Here is a 19,672-nt window from a genome sequence, read left to right on the forward strand (position 1 = left end):
TCACCCTACTCCTACACATGAATGTGACCAATAACCAGCTTGGTAGGATTAGACTTCAACACAGCCTCACCATCCAACTGGATCCCCAGATGAAGACCTGATAGTGTAGTTCCAAAAATAGAGTGGCTGGCATCCGTCTTCCATGGTACAATGACTTCCTCTGAATCTACGTGAGGAAGCCAGGAGACATCTTTCTTTTAACTGTACTCTTTGTCTTCTCCATTTCTATTACTGCATTTTTTGTTGTTTCCTGTGATATCTGCAACATGAGTGTGCTATGTGTTGCTTACACTCTGTTTTCTGCACATTTTCCTAGGAGCCAGACAATTTTCTTTCTGTCTTCTGAACTGTTTATCTCATAAAAGATACCCCTGCCATTTTGAGAACTTTCTCAAGGCTTAAATATATTTCTTTCAGCAGCTCCTCCTCTATGCTGAAATCATTTGCCTATATATTTTTCTGTCTCTCATTAAGCAGTGTTTTATATCTCTAAAAGTACATATAGATGCCAGAGCATACAGCTGCCAGGCAAGGCACCTACTCTCCTTTTTGTTTCTTGGGTTGGGATGAGAACACAGCCACATTCTTTCTGGGGTCACAGTGTATTTAAATCCTTCTATCAGATGTTACAGTATTTTAGGTTCTACTGGGACAAAGAACATCTCATTTACTTTTGCTTTTCACCAGAAGTGACAATAAAGATTTATCACAGCTTTCTCATTTTCACTCTTTCCAATCAATGTTTTATTGAGTACATATTAGTGCTGTTATGCCCGTGTAAGGATTTTTTTTTTTTTTTTGTATGCAAATTCAGGTTTCTAAACAAGTTACACAACTGTGTATGGCTTCTTATGGCCCCACGAGCACTTGTTTTCTACCCTTAGCTGTCCTGAAGCTATGCTTTATTCTTGATGCTGGTCTCACCCAATTGACTGCTGTACCAGTTGTTGTTCTGTTGTAGTGTTCTTTACAGTAGAAGGGATAATAAGTGAGAGCACCTCCTATTTGTAAAGTCCAATGCACTGTACTGAGAGAATTACCAGCAGATATCCTTTAACTGCAATTAATATCCCAGCTACAAGTACACACTCTCACACTACACATCAGCAGTACTGATGATTCCCCCAGATCTCTTTTTCCTCCTGAGACCAGTGTTTCTCTTGACCAGCTCCATGCCTTGCTCAGCAAGGATATACTGGAGAAGGCCAGAAAGTCAGCATCTAATGAATTGCTCCAGCTCATACATGCAACACTGGCGAGGCAACAAAAGCCTGCATTACGCTATGTGCCGCTCCACAGCAGTTGCTCTTTATTCCACAGAGGCTGCCCATTCTCTCTGAATATCACAAGCACTCCAACCACTATTTCAAACTAGTTGCCAAGAAAAAATATTTTCATACTTATACAAAGCACTGAAAGCAGAGCATAAAACAAACTGCAGAAGAACATCTCTGCAACAATGAGACACAGTCTGTGCTATTCAGGACCTTAAGCACTGCAGCCAGAACGATGGGAAAACTCAATGAACAATGTTACTGACTGGTGACAGCCTCTAGGACAAGCAGAATAAAAGGACGGGAAAAAATCCCCAAAAGATCGCTTTCTTTTTCAGCTATTTGTGCATGAGCTATTCTGTACACTCTGTAATTTCTATGACCTCCAAGCTTCCCTAGGATTATGAATACCTATTGTTGACTTAATTGGCAGAATAACAAGAACCATCTGCCAAACAAACCCAGTTTCTTAACCTCTGCTGGTCTTGGACACATTATGACTGTAGGGGAAAGAATAATGGTTTTTGTTTCTATGAACCAGCCCGGACTGGATGTTTTCATAGTTCAGAGTGCCATTTCCAGAGTGTCAGAGAACCAGCATACAACAGAGGTTTCACCAAAGCCTTCCTCTTATCAGATATCCATCTGATGTGGGCTGTGGTATATGTCCAGAACACTAAAGCCAGAAGGAATATACAGCATCAAAGCCAGTAAGAAAATCTTCTCCCTTGCTAGGAAATCATTCTGGGAGGAGCTGAGTGGACAGACAGGTTGACATGAGATGTAAGAATGACATAAATGAAGATATTTCAGAATTACAGTGAATAAAAAAAGAAGCAACTCTTGGTAGTGAGGTGGATGGATTATATCCCTTCATGTTAAATTAATTTCACCTGATCCAAAACGTACATGGCACTCTGAGCACTTCCTATGCCAAGGATCTCCTTTAGAGTATAAATATGTGAAAGGCATGTGCCCTCATTACTGATGCCTGGGACAAACTGAAAAAGTGTGTGCCAGAGAAGCCTGGGTGGAGGTAGGAGCAAGCTGTAATCACAAATAATAACAAAACAAAATATGGAACAAAAAAGTAGTAATTTAAAAAAGTAGTAATTTTGCTTCTTTACACACACACAAACACACACACACAACCCTCAGCATTGTGAGTATAACATAACCATGGTACACAACATATGTCTTATAACCATCCTTTGAACCTATAAATCAGAAGTATAGAGGAAAGAAGAACTAGCTGAATATACTTTATCATTTTTGCCAAATAGATGCAATAGCATTGGAAAATAAAATTTCATGCTGTATCCTGTGTGGTAAGTGGTCAATGCTGTGCTTTGGCAAATGTACATTGTCTTAATAATTTGCCTTTTTTGCTATTACACAGCTCTCTTACATCTACATAGACGTGCAACTATTCAATCATCCTGTATTTTATTGCAGGCTGAATGTTACCAGTGGGAGAACACCAACAGTAAATGAACTGTATGTCCATTACGTCTTGAAGTTCAGGACAAAATAGTTTTCTCTGTCAGCATGCCTCAGTCATTACATTCCACTGTTGCAGTATTTAGGAAAGATTGGAAATATAAGACTTGTGGAAGAAGATAGCATGTAACCTAAGGTCGTAAGTCTTTCAAAGGTTGTGTGAGTTGCACACCAATTACATCTGCACCTAGAAATGACCTCTGAAATAAGTATGATTGCATTCCTGCCTAGATCAGTGTCGTTGGCCCACAGGAATTACTAGTTCAGTAGCTAAAAGCAGCAGTGAAGTGGAAATTAGCTATTATGCCAGTATGATTATTAAAACAGTATACAGTTCTTCCTCCCCAGAGTAATAGTACAAATGCACTCATCAATGGAAGTAGGATTTATTTCTTTATGTGGCATAAGGAGTGGTAATAATTAGACTCAAATGCAGAAGTAGAATTTGATCCACTGAAGAGGGGAATTTATTAAATTATGGTACTGTTTTTGATCTTATCTCTTTTTAAATAACCTCCAAAACTGGATCTCTTTACCACCTCTTTAGAGTTAGCAGAAAATGTACTGTAAAATGTACCACAAATTGATATGCTTACATTGCCTTGCATGTATTAGGTTCCATAACATATGATACACTTTAATTGATTTCCAATTATCTCTTCTAACAAGTTAAATTTAGAACAAAACTCCTGAAAACAGAATCTAAGTCTTCCAAAGGAACACAGAACTTTTGCAGAGGATTTCATGCTTTGTTTTAAATAAGACAGCTAAAGATGAATTTGTTTAATTCATCTTTAATTTGAAAATTATCCACAACATTCTTCAACAAGATAATTTCCGCAAGTCATCAGAGCACACAAATTCCCTGATGGTCCCCAGTATTGGAAATCTTGCTTATGAATAAATAAATAATGTTTTTTTCCTGTCTTTCATACCACAGCTGATTGTAATTCAAAATAAATACTACTCAAGGATAAACAGATTCTACAAAGGAATAGTGTGGGATTACCTGGGTTTAGCTTTCTTTTCACATATTAACAGTACCATTATATACTAGATATTTCAAAAGGTGAAACTGTCAAATCCTCCTTGGTAAATCTTACGCAATGGTATTGCCTAATTTTTCACTCACAGCAAATGACCTCCATAGGTTTCAAAACTGTTACGTTCTATAATGATATATAATATACTTTCATGCAGAATTACACAGGTGCAAGATATAATTATGTTATAAGGGTAAAATCTATATTTCATTAGAGGATGTGTCCAGCACAATGTTGGTTTCCATGAGTCAGATGGGGCCACATTACTAGCTGTCCATGGCTGTATGTGTCCTGCAGGGTTGGCTGTGTACACTTTTAACAATGGATTAACAGTTTGAATCTAAAAGTCATATTGAAGCAGTAAACATGGTATTGCTTGCTTCCTTAAGATCAACTGAAGGAAATTTCCAAGGTATTTCCACACTAGCCAACATTTTGTCAGACATAGAACAGGACAGAATAACGATTCTTAAAAGGTGGTCGCTTCATTTCAAGACACCAAGGGTTTTCTACCAAATGGACTGATGCCTCTGATCTGTTCCTTCACTTTCTTCTTTTGTTTCTCCCCTTACTGAGTAGTTCTCTCTACAGCCTAGAGAAGTACAGAAGTACTTGAAAAATAATGACAGGTTAAAATGTTATCTTCTGATCTAAATTGCTATACAACTATAGTGAAATTACACTTCATCCACAAATTCTTAAAACACCCTTTCAGAACTGGTGAAGGCTACAGCATGATACCTGAACCTGTAATGACAAAAGGACATTTCAACATTTTCTGATCTTTTCTCTCACGAAATCCAAGCAAAAATGAGAAACAGAGATACAGACTATTATAATACACATTCGTTCTCAAAATAAAACAACTATTAAATCATACAGTGGATTTTCAGGGGATACTGATAACCAAAATTTGGAGGTAAAAATTAGGAATTACAACTCTAAACATTATCTAGCTAACTAGGAAGATAGCAGAAGTAAATATGCTAACAACATGAAAAACTATGCTCTGCTTTATCTTCTTCATTTCCCCAACTATGAATAAATGTAAAAACATAAGAACTGGATTGCTTGCCTCCTTTGTCAAACTGACTGATCCCTAATATGTTATTTGTTAGGTGGTGAAGGCTGGATTTCCAAACAAGTTCCCATGTAAAGGAAATAACAGAACAGCACACTCTTCATTTAATCACATAAACACCTGGCTTGAACATCCAAAATAGTAAGGAGCGCATTCACATGATCAAATATACAAACCACTAATATAACTCTGAAGAAAGCAATCGGCTTTGCAAAGAGATGTTTTTGTGACACATTCTAAGCACTTCCACAAAGCCTTATGTCCCAAGAGGCAAAGCACACATGAAATCATACTGAAAAACAGACTGCATGGACAGAAAAGCAAAGCAGAAATGGCTGCATGATGTTACCAGAACTTGACCTGGCTCAAAGGAAAAATCTTCAGCTCAACTAAAAATGTAACTACCTTGTTCCCTGAGAAAAACTCCCAGATACAACTTGGGAATTCAGGGTGCTCCAACAGTTTTCAACACAGATTTACTTACATAGTAATCTAAATCTCACAGTCAGTGCAGCACAAATCATTTCAATGCACCTTATTTTTTACTGTTAATCTTGTAATTTCTTAACATCAAGTTGCCATGAACTGATACAAGCTTGCATAATTATGCCTATGTTCCTGAGCTGGGAATAGCAAACGTGTGCATGCAGTTGTGTTCTCCATGCCTGCAAGTTAGGACTGTGCAACTGGAATTATATTTGCGCATGCTCAGATTTGAAATTTTGTTTGCCTCATATTTCTTTGTAAATTGGACTGCCTCTCTTCACAACTGCATCTGATTTTATGTCGTGTTGTTTCTAAAAACAGCTTGCAAAGAATATTTAAAAGCATGTTCTAATCTGAGAGCCTCAGACTTCATTCATCTCTGCATCCAGTTCAAAACCCAAGAAGAACTTACACAAAAGTCAATTTAAAACTTTTATTGGCCTGTCATGCTCATAGTCTTGAAACAACTTTAATTTAAAGCAATAAACTGGCACAAATTTTAAAAATCATTCAGACGTCAATATCTTTTAATAGAAAAATTAACTACTTTTCATAAAGGCAAAATGCCCTTTTTTAACACTAGGCTGCATTCAGCCTAGTTTCAGACCCCCAAAGAAACAGGGATTCTATGTCTTCTCCAGAGACACTGTTCATACCTGAACAGACCTGGTGTCAAAAACATTTTTCTAAAAGAATCTTGACCCAATGCCTTATGTTTTCAGTAGACCTTGGAATAACTAGTTCACACCTGTTCTGTCCTGGTTTAAATCTTTCACACAGAGTGACAGAATGGAGAAGTTAGTTTTATTTGCCAGAATTAAAAAAAACACCATTTTTGCAAATCTAGATCAAGTTTAGTCAATAAATTCATTTAAATAAATATCAGGAAGAAAAACCAAACCCTTTGGCTTTTTGCAGAAACTCTTGGGAGTTTCTCACTGTTCAAGTAATCCAGAGAAGTTCCAGCATGGAGAAGAGGAAACTCTGGAGAGACCTTCTATTCCTCTGACCTCAAAGGAGGTTGTGATATAGTGGGTTGCCCTCTTCTCCCATGTAACTAGTGATAGGACTAGACAGAATGGCCTCACATTGCATCAAGGGATGTTCAGGTTGGATATTAGGAACGTTCTTCTCTGAAAGAGTGGTCAGGTGCTGGAATGGGCTGCTGAGGGAAGTGGTTGAGTCATCATCCATGGAGACATCCAAGAAACATTTAGATGCTGTACTAAGGGACATAGTGGGGAAATACTATTGGTAGGTGGATGGTTGGACTGGATGATCTTGAATGATCCAACCTTGGTGATTCTATGATTCTAAGTTCAGGTGAACTGATCAACACGTGTAGCAAAACTAGCTTTAGAGTAGTTGGGAGAGGTTGTTGGATTCAAATTAACATAAATTGTGTCTTCATCAGCTACATAAGAGAGATAAGAAACCTCAAAATAAAAAAAAAAAACACATCATTTCTATTTATATTAAGATAAAAAGGTATCTGAACAAGAACAGCCTGAAAGACAAGCTAGTATTACCTAGCCAGGTATGTAAATGGTAGTTGAGAGTTGGAAATAGTCATGCTGCCTCATTTTTCAAGATTAAATTGGAAAGCAAATTATAGAAGAGCTTGAAATGCAGCATGGCAGTCAAAAAGATCAACGTAATTTTCTTTCAACTGCTTATACACACCTCATATCTAATTTAGGCAGTAATGGTCCCTTTAAATGAGATTTTGATCTAACATGGGATTAATTTTTGGGCAGAATACCGCAAGGAAGACCTGTGGGAAGCATGATGAAGAGGAACAGTTGCAAGGTTCATACTAAGAGAACTGTAAAATTTGCCTTTCTCTACAGGTTACAGATTAAAAAAAAAGGTTAAATACACATATGCGGGATGTTCCTATATTATCATACATAAATACATGTATGCTAGGTTGAAGTAATGGCTTCTATTTATCCCCATGGAAAATAGAGCTGCTACAAAAAGCACAATGAAATTATCGATAGAGCAAATCCTTAGCTACTAAACACTACTCTTCAACACTGTCACCATTACAAGCTATGCATTTTCACCAGCTTACATGCTGGGTTCACAAAAATCTGCACCAGCAGGGCTGACCCACTGTCACTGTCACCACTGCTGAAATGCACCACTCATCAAATCACTGTGCTCATATACACTGTTTGATCTCTATAAATGCTCTGCAAGCATTGATGGAATTGAAGCAGGAGCTCTGTGACGCTGAACAAGTGAATCAAGTTCGTGAGGAGCAATAGAGATTTGAAAGAAGGATGAGAACAAACCTGGTAGTACCCTTATGGTTGTTTAGTAGATGAAGAGATCAAGAGGGAAATGCATAGAAGAACGGTCAAAACTGTACTTTTTTCACTCCAGAATGCATCTCTTTCCACATAACACTGACAAATACAAACAACTCAGAAACACTACCCTCAACAGAGACTGGAGCAGGAGGTAACTAAATCAAATTTAGGTACTGATTATGAAACTGAAATCAAAGAGAGAAGAAACAGGAATGGAGTCTGGACCAGATTGCTTCTTCATACTCTATGGAAAGCTCACAGCAGAGGAATGAATGCACCATGTAGGCTGGCAGTGTTGCCAAACTTGCAGTTTTCAGGAATCGAAAGCACATGAAGAACCTATCAATCACAGCAAACAATAATCACAAAGATACACACTCACCCCTAAGGGAATGATAGGAAATATTTCAACTAGAGCTGAAATTAAACAAAGGCAGCCCATCCTATAAATACACAAACATAAACTCCAAGATTTTTTTTTTTGTCAGAAAAAAATATATATTAAGAAAATATAATTACGTTCAATCAGATGTACAAAATGCAGGGAAAACACAGTTAATCTGCTGTCTATCCCTGACATTTTCTGTTAGTTTTTCTTGTACAGTATCTTCTTTGCTTTGATAGCAAAAAATATTACTCCATACACCTGTAGACCTTCAATTTTTTTCTGCAAATGTGCAGAACTGCAATATAAAAGACAGAGTTACAAGGCTGCTGCACTTTGCTTACACAACATACCTTAAAAGACATGTGCAAATTACCCAACACTGTTTGCCAAAAAGTCATCCAGATGTGACTTCTGTCATGTAAGTACTTTCACAGGGGGAGCACAAGTAGTTAAAGCTCTCACATATGTGAGAAAGACACAAATAAGCCTAAGTGCTGCACTTTGGATTAGGGGAAAAAAAAAAAAAAAAAAAAAAAAGGCAAGTTTGTTGTTTATTTTTAATAATGAATCTGACCAGGTATTTAAAGAAAACAACAGATATTTGTTAAATTCTCCATTTCTTGAGGGCTTGTGGATAAGACCCGCTGCAGTCAAACACACAAAAAGTGAATTCATGGAATTCCACGGCCAATTCTGCACGAACACAAACTACGTGATCTGATGGCCACTGCTGGCCATGAAGTTTTTCAGTTTAGGTTCACGTAAAACAGCTTCAGTCAAATCGTGCTTTCCACTCACGGGAAGCAGCGCCCGGGTCAGAGCAACATGGAGGAAACACAAACGAGGATTAGTGCACTCCGTATCCCAGGGACTAAGCAAAATTGTCTAAATGTTTAAAACATATTTTTGCATTTAATAAAACCGAACTTTTTTAGCTGACAGTGGATTCCTTTTCATATCCAGTAATTATTAGAGATCATAAAGATATACTCACAATTTATGGGTGTTGAAGTAATTTGGCTGTTTTACAACACACACGAGGCACGCAGATCTATCTTTACAATCACACACCTTGAGCCCCGTGAGCACCTGGTCGTGCTTGTTACAGAGTGAGGGCCTGTTGCTGTTACTTGTATGGAAAGAAGTGGGAAACGAGCTTAAACAGAGAAAAATAAGTCATTTTTACTTTTAAAGAAAGCCAAATTCTAGGACTGTGACCATCAAAGTGAAATTAATGAGCTTCTTTTTGGATATTCAGATAACATTTCAACCTCTTTTTTCCTCCCATGTAGCAGCAAGATGATAGATTACTCTCCATAAGGAACTGCTATGTTCAACTTAAAAGCAATACAAAGGACATATAAAGAAAATATTATCCGGTAGAAGCATTATTACTGATCAACACTGAGCCAAACCTCAATCACAATTGCACTTGACTTTGTTACATTAGGTACCAAGTGGGAAAATGCTCTCATCTCCCAATGAAGTATTTTTATTTCATCTCCCAATACCACAGCATCAAGTCCTGGAAAGGAACATGTGAAACAAGAAAAAAACAACTTTGCCAACGTTGCCATATGTGCAAAACTTAAGAAGGGGCTTCAAAAACCTCTGGTCTGCCAAGGTGAGAGTCCAGATGAGACAACATTAACACCCTTGACAACCTACCCCTGAGAAGCACAAAGCATGCCTGACTCGAGTGCATGGCACGTGAGTGCTTACCCTGAGCCTGGTGGGAAAGACATCCACTCCAATAATCGCAGCCCCATAAGTAGGTAAGAGAGAGGTTTCTTTCCTCCCTTGAAAAATTAACTTTGAAATTATTATCTGTGGCACAAAAATCTTCTGTGGCTACAGCAGATTTAACAAATTTTAAAATATACTGTAGAAAAATGCTCTGGACACACGTGACAGAGGAGCAAAGCTATGAAGAGGCTTGTTTATTCTGTTATAGCTCAAAAGAAATCTTAAAGACTCCACGTAACAGTATCACACATTAAAAACATTACTAACATTTTCTACATAATCCAAAACCTAAATCATAATCCTAAAACCATAACATATTCCCACCATCTCTTTTCTGCTTTTGCAATCAGTTCGAAGATACTGTTCATATATATATTAAGATTTTTTGAAGTATTTGAGGATGGCTAAGTGAGCTGTCGTATATCATGTCTGCTGAGTTCCTGTAACGGTCCTGAGTTCCTCAAAATTGAAATAAGTCCTGTGAATGTAAAAGACATAAACAGTCAGCGCTGATGACTAAAAAAGGTGAATGAGGTAACAGTAATGCCGGTGAAGCTGTTGGTCTCCAATGTGCCATAAATAGTGAAGTGAAATTAAAATTTTTCAATCAACATCAGTTATGCACATGCATGCACACACACACGCGTGCGCACAGATGCATACGAAAAAGCAGCCTGATGAGAAGCAGACAGGATCAGAAGTTCAAGCAGAGGTTCTTGAACAAAAAAAAAAAAAAACAAACAACATTGTTGGGCTTTTTTTTTATGCTGTGGTTGTTGTCGCTATATGGTGGGATCTCCTAGAGGCAGGAAACGATGGATTGTAGTACAGACTTCCTTAATTTCCTGCTAACTTCTCCCAAACAGAAGTCGCTTTTCTCTGTCACTTATTTAAGCCCTATTGAAGCTTCCCTCAGTACATATATAAAAACATAGTATGTATATTAACACGCATATCTGCTGAGCAAACATACAGAAATGCCACTGTTAATAACTTTTAACTAGTTATTTTCTACACTGATAAAGTAAGCATATACATATATACACAAAGAAACAGCATTTTTTATATGGACTTCATTTCCTTATAACTCAAAGTATTTAAAGCCATTAATTATGATCTGAAAAACTGCAAATGATTAATAAGGTGAGACACAGAGAGTGATAAATTATTTGCACAAGGTTAGGGAAAAAAATCCATAGCATTATAAGGACATCCTATAAGATTTCTTGCTTCCTAGTTTTATTCCTTAAAAAATTTCTTCTAAGAGATTGATGGCAATTAGTCTCCATGGAACCATGACACAATTTAATGAATCATACAACAGGAAAAGCCTATCTCTGAAAAAAAATGTCTTTCCTGTTTCAATAGTATATTTGTAATGTACAGTGACACGAGAAGACCGGAAAAAGGGACAGTTCTCCTGAGTGGACTGATTAATTAACATGGATTGCCTGAACTAAGTCCAAGAAAGCTATGCCAAGGAGGAATCCTGTACTGTTTTTCCTAACTGAGGCTGGGTCAGACACATTATCTCAAGAACACAAAAGGAAATCGCAAAGCCAGGTATAAGACTGCCCTTTCAGAGCAATGAAGACATCCTTGATGCAGATCATGGGCCAAAGAACAGGAACTCAAGAAATGGGGATAAGGAAAACATAGAATATGAACGCTATCAAAACTAAGAATAGCTGTTTTGTCCGGAATTGATGTTTTACATGATTTCTACAGTTATGTTATTTCCTGTTTGATGAGAGATGATTCCAAAGTGTGGGCTTATATCCAAATCTCCAGTTCACTAAAGCCTAGAAGGGATCAGAAGTAAGTAAGGTTCCTTTCACAGGCTTTCCTAATAGTTAATAAAGTAAATTCTACGAAGTTTGTTTTTTCCTTTTTCTTTTCTTTCTTTTGGTACAGCTGAATGCATTTATTTTTTTCAAAGTTATTAAGAAAAAAAACCCAAACAACAGAAAACCAGCTTTTGACTATAAAAAAATCAACTGGTAACTTTTAGAAGTCATAATTAGATGCAGGAGATGATAATATTATTATTTAAGTTTCCTAGAACAGATACCATGTATTATAACGGAGAAAGTTTGGGCAAGACTGCACTGCATCCGCTAGCTTTTTCTACAGAATTGGCATGGGTTGGTATCCATTACACTCCACATAGCAATTCAGAATAAATTACTTAGTGGCTGCCACAAACTCACTTGCTACTATGCTTCGGTAATAATGTCCATTCCTCCTTAGCAAAGGTGTTCAAGGTTAATTCTGACACTAAAGCTTCTTGAAGTTCCTCAGCTGTACTGTCTCAGAGCTATCCAGAATCATCAGCAATGTGGTACTCTGTGAAACACTTCCCCCCATTAATTTTTGCTCTCAAAAGTACTTTATGTACCCTACATCTCTGATTTTCTCAAAGATATGTTTCTTCTCCTCTGAAGCTCTATGGAAAGGCCTACATCCAGTGGAACTGAGTGAGGAGATACTGGGGTTGGTTACAGGTTAAGAGTATAATTCACATTTGAAAGACCTTAAGAAGTCTCTCCAGTTTAAGCTCCTGCACAAACCTAGCTCTGGTGTAAGGTCAGACCAGGTTGCTTCGGGTGAAATAAAGTACTTCCTTGAAAACCACCAAGGACAGAGCCTGCACAACCTCTCTGGTCAAGCTGCTCCACTGTCTGCCTGCCTTCATGGTGAAAAACAGTTTTCTGATGTACAGTCTGAGCATTCACTGCCTCATCCTCCCAGCATGCACTGTTGTGAAGATCCTAGCGCCTCTCAGCTCCCTGTGGGCTGCTGTGCAGGCTCAACCTTCTACCAAGGTCAGAAGAGCCCCTGTTCTTCTGGAGTTGGACTGGAGTTGAGTGCTCCAGTCACTGGAGGCCATCCCTTGAACTAAAGATGATGAAGCTTTGGTTGACTTCAGAGCTTTGATGACCTCAGAGATGGAGCCAGAAGAGTCTCATCAGTATAGTCCTACAATTAGATGCATTAGTTCTACCAAAGAACACAGTAAGTGCTGTACAGTGCCAGGTCTCTGGGATTCAAGCAAGGATTTCTCAAGGTATTGCATATACATATATGGTATATGGCAATTCACTATAGGACAAAAATATGCATCTGTATTCAACAACTTAGTTCTTGAATAATATCACAACATCAATATACTTCTAAAGGAATATGAGAAACAATTTCCTAAAGACATTTTTCAATGAATGTAGGAAACGTAGGAGACATATCAAATGACAAGATCTGTATCTCTCTCATTATCAATACACATTTTAAAGAGAATGAATGGAAGTATTTTTTATAACGCAACTTCTATCATTCCAGTTCCATCAGCTAGCAAGTACCTTAGAATGTGCTTATCAGCATGCAGTATATCATGCTAGGAAAAGAAAGAGGGAAAGCACTGAACAGGGGTGAAGAGAATCAAGGTCAGTAACCACTTGAGGAGTACTCAAAACACATTTAAGCAAAAAAGGGATTATGAATCAATGAAGTCCAGTGTTACAAACATAGCCTGTATTAAAGTAAATGGCACAATAGTATTTCAATAAATGCAGCATCTACAAGTGAGGATTCAAAGATAGGAAGCCACTTACAATGCCAGGAAGTACCTAGAGAAGTACTAGTCTAAACCAATTTGCTAGAGACAGAGGTCTGTCACAACATTCAGAGCTGAAATGTGCCAGCAAGCACTCACTAAGTGTATGTAAATGCACTTGCAACTTTTCTTGGCAGCTCAAGTCTGACTTCTGTCAAGAGCTTCAAGAGTGATGTCCAATCCAATTAATATATATTAAAATCTGGCGTATATGGTTAAGAAATAACAGTCACCCACTTCATTTTGGGATCAGTCTCTCGAGTCTCTTTACAGAGGGATACTTTTACTTTACTCAGTTCCAACATTCACATTAATATCTTCATTAATCCATTCAATTAAGCAGAAACTAAGAGCTTAGTAAAGCCACCCTTTACCCAATATTCAAATATAATCACATAAAAGACAAAGTTGTTTCTAATTTAAACAGTCATCAAGAAACAGTTTGTCTGCTGGAGGTCTTGATGACACACTTCTTCCTGTAATCTTTAGATATATCATTGATTCCATTACCTACTGTCAACAGCAATAGACTCCTCATGCAATCTAGTTTTGAGACAGGGTAACTCTCTGTCTTTTGGGTGATACCAAAGGGTCCACTCCGCTCACACTGAGCAGTCCTTCACCTTTCCTTCTCTTGTCTCTCCTCTTTCCATGCCAGAAAAGGAACGATTTCTCCTTTTCCTGCTCAAATACGCAATCATCATTTCAGCCATCTGCTTCAATACAACAAACCCTTCATACAATCCCATCTAAATGCCAAATCATTGGAGATTAAGATGATTTATTTTAGTTCAGTGCAGTGTCACCAGTTTGAGTTTTAATAAAATAAAAAATAACTGAGGATTTGGGAAATACTATGGCTTATCTATGTAAAAATTCCCTCTCTTGCCAATATTCTCTATCGCTGCTGACAGACATTAGAACATTCCTTTCATCTCCTTCCTCTTCTTGCAGTTAAACCTATCCCCTTAAGGAGTATTTGCTTTCTCTAAGATAGATTATACATTGTATGCAATATGAAAACCTTACACACTTTCTCTACCATCTGCGAGGCTTTTTTGCCCACTTCCTTAAGAAGAATTAATTCAAAACCCTTGTTACTCTTTCCATTTTGGATAAATAAACCAGGATTACATTTCTGTTAGAAACTGAAACAAAAGGATTACTATTTCCACATACACACATCTAAATTAGAGAAGTACTTCTGAATATGGTCAAACACATTTCCAAACCTAGTGGGATCAAATGTGGAATGCAAACTGTGATAAAGAACAAATACAAAGTGCACATATACATACACACACACAAAACACCCCCTCTATTCATGCAGAAAATATGATCTAATGTGAGAATGATTTCATTCAAATAATTCTTTCGGCATCCCTGTAAGATTCCAGGATGTGCAAATTAAGATAAATTTTATGGGTCAAACTATTCTTACCACTACATGTGCTCAAGTCAACTGAAATTGATGACAACTGGATGCCGTGTCAGGGGATGGAATTTGGCTCAGAAAGTCACAATGTAAGGAGAATATGTTATAAAAATAAAAATGGCACGGTGCTCCGAATGAGGAAGGAAACAATTCTTAACGTGGCTTGGGATATAGAGAAGCATAGAAAATTAGGAAAAGTTGGCCAAAGAGCTAGTAGATTGTTAGATAAAGCTCAGTCATCAAAACAGAGCCAACCTCAAGGATCTGGATGAGGATTTGCCCGTGATGAACCTAACCCCATTTCACAACTCCAATGTGAGTAAAGCTAAACTAGCTCAAAGTCCTGATCCACTTCAAAAAGATACTCCTATTTTACTTTCATATTCTTTGGAAATTCAAAGTAGCTATTTAAGACCTCATCACCGCCGATCTTTATGTCTAATTTCATTAAACAAAATACTGTGATCAAACCTCTGGTATGAACTTCCCTTTTCTTCCTTTATTTTTAACAACAGAAATGTCCCTAAAAGACGTCTGTGTAACTTGCAAAATAGACCTAAATCAAAACCAGATACACATATTCATGCAGACGATTTAGCAGTAATATTTCTAGCAGTGGGAGTTTGCAAATATTATCAAATCCATGTTCAAATTGTATGACAACTGGCCGATGAAAACCAGAAGCTATTCTGACACACATTTTAACCAATTTTTCTGCTACTGGAATGAATATGAGCGCAAATGTCTTCCTGTTTAAACTTTTGTTCATTCGAGTGAAATGTGAAGATGTGTCATGTCCTCAGCTGAGTTCCAGAACTATTCAGGATGTCATGTAACATTTAATTTCAAGCTCCATTTAGAGAAAAGAATTAAACATCTAACCTGGAACAGCTATTCTCCCAGCTGTTGGGTGATCCATTTCCATCACAAGTCCATTGTGCAGCACCTATTAAAAAAAAAAAAATATATATATATATATATATATATGCATGTGTGTGTGTAACAAAAAAATGATCTACTAGGTCCTAAACTCAAAAGTAAAAAGGACACATGTATTTCCATGTTCTTTTAGAGAATATAAAAAATCCAGGGAGCTACAGTTCATGTAATTTGCATAGCTTGTAAAATGAAAGCCCTGATGTTTGACATTGTTCTCTATCTATGCATATCAATAAAAACCTCAGTAAGACTTGACATGTCTAACATACCTTTGGGCTCCTGTATCCAACATCAAGCAGAAGCAATTGAGCTGAAAGCACATCACACTTTCCACCACTGACAGACAAACAATTGGTAGCAACATGGAGAATTGAAACCTTCAACCACTTTCACTTTTGCTCTGCCATATGCATTACAAGCCTATGCAGAGATGATGCTTTCTAGTTTTCTTTGTTCATATTCAGGTGTCTTTGAGCTTATGATAGATCACGCTACACAATGCTGTCCCAATAGCTCTTACAAACACTGGGGAAAGCCATCATAAATCTGATGTTAATTCTGTTCTGCTTAGAAGGCATAACAACCCTCTATCTGCATGGGATGATTATTCATCACAATTTCCAATTCCGCGTTATTAAACTCAACCAGAAAACAAAGGTATATCAAAACTCTCAAACAGAGGAAAAGCAATTCACAACAGAATTTTTTACTATTTAATGGAAATCTACCAGCGAAGTCAATAAGCAGTCTTTTTTGTTTCCTCACTTATTACTCTGACATCCTTCTAATGCTGTCACCTTAATCACATAACTGGCATTTGTTTTTTAATATATGTGTCCTGTAGAGATAACCCTCCCACGAGCCAAACAGCTTTACAATTTTTAAAAAGTAAAATATGTTTTGTTGCTCGTGTACATCAACTATATTATGTATGAAGGCTGCTTCAAAAATAAAATCCTGTTTTATTAGGTTGGTGCATGATATCAGAGATAGATGGTGGTGGAGTAGCAGAAGTTGAACCTTTCTGCCAATATTCTGTTATGTGCTGCTGCTGTGTAACAAATGGCAGCAGAGGAGCAGTCTGACAAAACCACGTCTCACATGGAAGAGCATACAAAGAAATAGCATCATTAAATTCCTCCATGGGGAAAAAAAAATGAACACACTGACATTCATCTACTGTTGCTGATCTTTTATGGAGACCAAACAACGGATGTGAGCACAGTGAGATGGTAGGTGTTGCATTTCAGCAGTGGTGACAGTGGCAGTGGGTCATCTCCAATGGTGCAGACTTTTATGAGTGCAGCATGCAAACTCTTGTTCATCACAGGCAAAAATGCATAGCGATCAGTAGTGACAGTGTTGAAGAATAGTGTTTTGTAGATGGGAATTTGCTCAATCAAACAGTGTTACAGGGCTCTTTGTACCTATTGTAGTTTATATGGAAAAAAAATAGGAGACATTGCTTTTGGAGGGACCTACATATTTCATATGCAGCCCAAGACAATGTCTCTTATATCAGTGTGGCCTAATCAAAGACAAAAGGTTGGACTCATGAGTTAAACATTTCAAACAAGCTTTTAATTGGCTTTGCAAAGCTTTGCATGTGTAACAATGAGGAATTCTCAACCTTGATTTTCATCAGAAACATGAATGACTGATGCAGGACAGCAGATAATCTGGTTGGAAGGGATCTCTGGACAACATCTAGTCCAGACTCCCGCTTTACATGTGCCTACTGCCAACAAGCAGTCAGGACAGCAGCAGCTTTTCCTGAACATGTAATGAAATCCTGCAAGGATGGAGATTTCACTACATCCAAGTAACAGGCTCCCATGCTGTGCCATATTCCTAATAAAACACATTATTTCCTAATATCCAGTCTCAACCTGCCAAATCTTTATTTGAAGCTGTTGCCTTGGGCTATATCATCTTATACTACTGTGTATCTCTGTTGATTGTCTCGCCATTAGCAGATGTGGATGCTATGAAAGCTCCCCGGAGCATCCCCTTTGCTGGACTAAACCAGTCCAGCTCCCTCCCTCACCCCAAGTGCTGTTATCCTGGCAGCTCTTCTCTGAATCCACACAAGTTTCTCAGCAGCCATCCTGAAATGGGAGGTTCCAAAACTGGACACAGAAATCCAGGGACAGACTCACCAGTACAAAGCAGCCAAGCATATGGTCTGCCTTATTCATGAGGAATGCACGATGCCGGCTCCTGTTTAGCCTGGCATCCATTGTAACACAGGTTTTCAGCAGATTTCTTAGTCCATCAGAGCTGTCTGTACCCATGAGTGGTTTTTTTGTTTGTTTGTTTCTTTTTGTTACAATTTTTTTTCCACTACAGTGCAAGTGTGGTTAATAGGACCCTGTAAGAGCTATCAGTGGGGAAAAAGAAACCAGAAAGACATCTGAAATCAGATTGTACCTAATTCTTTATAAAGAGTTAATGCAACAATAGGATCAAGTATGTCATATATCTGATATATTTATATCATACTTAAGTACACTGATTACATTATACTACTGTTCTAAAACTACTTAATCTTTTCCCAGAGCACAAACATTTTGAGGGAAGAAGAGGCCCTGGGAGCCTGATCCTGCAGGTCTTACATAGTTACAGTTTTCTGCTGAGCCGCTGCCATTAGCTGGCATTAAGAAAGAGTTTAAATACTTTTCTGAAGTATGCTCTACGAAAGAAAGAGCATAAAGTTTGAAATCCCACAGATTCCAGATGAACTTTGCCTTTATTCCCACCCTTTTCTTAAAAGTATGCCCAGGTAGGTACAGACACACATCCCACACATTAGAACCTTGCTACTTTACTCAGAATCCTGCTGAATTTCCTGCTGAAATTCACGTCTGGAGAACTGGAGAACGACATTCTTTTAGAATGCTGCTATTGTCTGCTAAAAATATATATACTTAAAGGAAAATATGTGAATTACTGATCTGCCCATTTTTTTCTGCTCAAAGCAACTATGCGAAGTTTCTTAAATGCAGTCTGTGTCTCTGAAGCTGAAATTTCCAGATAAACAAAACCTGTTTTGTTTAGTTGGTAGCATTATTACTTAATTAGTAGTAAAAGAGCAGGATCAAGGGACTTTTATTAAGAAAAATCAGCTAACAGCTGTATAAGGAATCAAGATGTTACACACATGGTAGGATAAGGCAGTAGGAAAAAGGAAAAAAAAAATGTCTGGAGATGGCCATGGGGAGACCTCACCAACATAATAAACAGGAGGCATTACTTTTGGAGCAGCCCTCCTATTACTGGTGTTGACTGTTCAGCTATACAGAAACGATTCCTAACATTCACTGCACAACCTACGTCCTTGTGCTTGAAAAAGGACACATTGAGTAATGCATCAAGCTAATAGAGACTCTGAAATTATTCTCAAGTTGTGTTAAAGGACAAAGCAAGATAAAACTTTTCTTGAGATTAGATTCTGTAATGCTCTTGGGAAGACAAGATCAGGAACTAACTAGAATGGTTGAAGAATGACCTATTTGTGAAAGAATTTATGACCAGTCACTCAACAAAAGCTCAAATATAGAGCAGAAGCTTCTACGCAGGCATGGAAATACTGGATACATGGAATAAGGAAAAGCCTTAGGTTATTTTCCAAGGCTTGTTTCTGACCTGGACAGAAAAAACTGAAGTGAGCAGCAGGGTTCATCATTTTTACATTTCACATTTAAGGCCTGTTCTGGTGTGTCAGGGCTGGGGAAGGTCCATGGCACATTTCATCCCAGGGCAGTGTGAGGAAACTGGCTTTGCTCAGATCCAAGAAGGCTCAGGGAGGGTCTGTCTCACATGGAAGCAAAGGTGTGTCACTGAAACCCTCCA

At 37.8% G+C, this 19,672-nt stretch overlaps 1 protein-coding gene across 1 annotated transcript in view; it reads right to left on the bottom strand.

Moving 5' to 3' along the window:
* SUGCT (succinyl-CoA:glutarate-CoA transferase) overlaps positions 1–19,672 on the bottom strand; it is a gene marked incomplete at both ends in the record, with an annotated part of 326,326 nt that overhangs the window by 36,808 nt on the left and 269,846 nt on the right. The window contains one exon of the mRNA XM_079538007.1: positions 15,764–15,827. Within this exon, the coding sequence (XP_079394133.1) occupies positions 15,764–15,827 (64 nt within the window). The remainder of the gene's footprint in view (positions 1–15,763; positions 15,828–19,672) is intronic.

This window comes from Tetrao urogallus, assembly GCF_951394365.1.
Source record: "Tetrao urogallus genome assembly, chromosome: 7".
In the NCBI taxonomy this organism is placed as follows: domain Eukaryota; kingdom Metazoa; phylum Chordata; class Aves; order Galliformes; family Phasianidae; genus Tetrao; species Tetrao urogallus.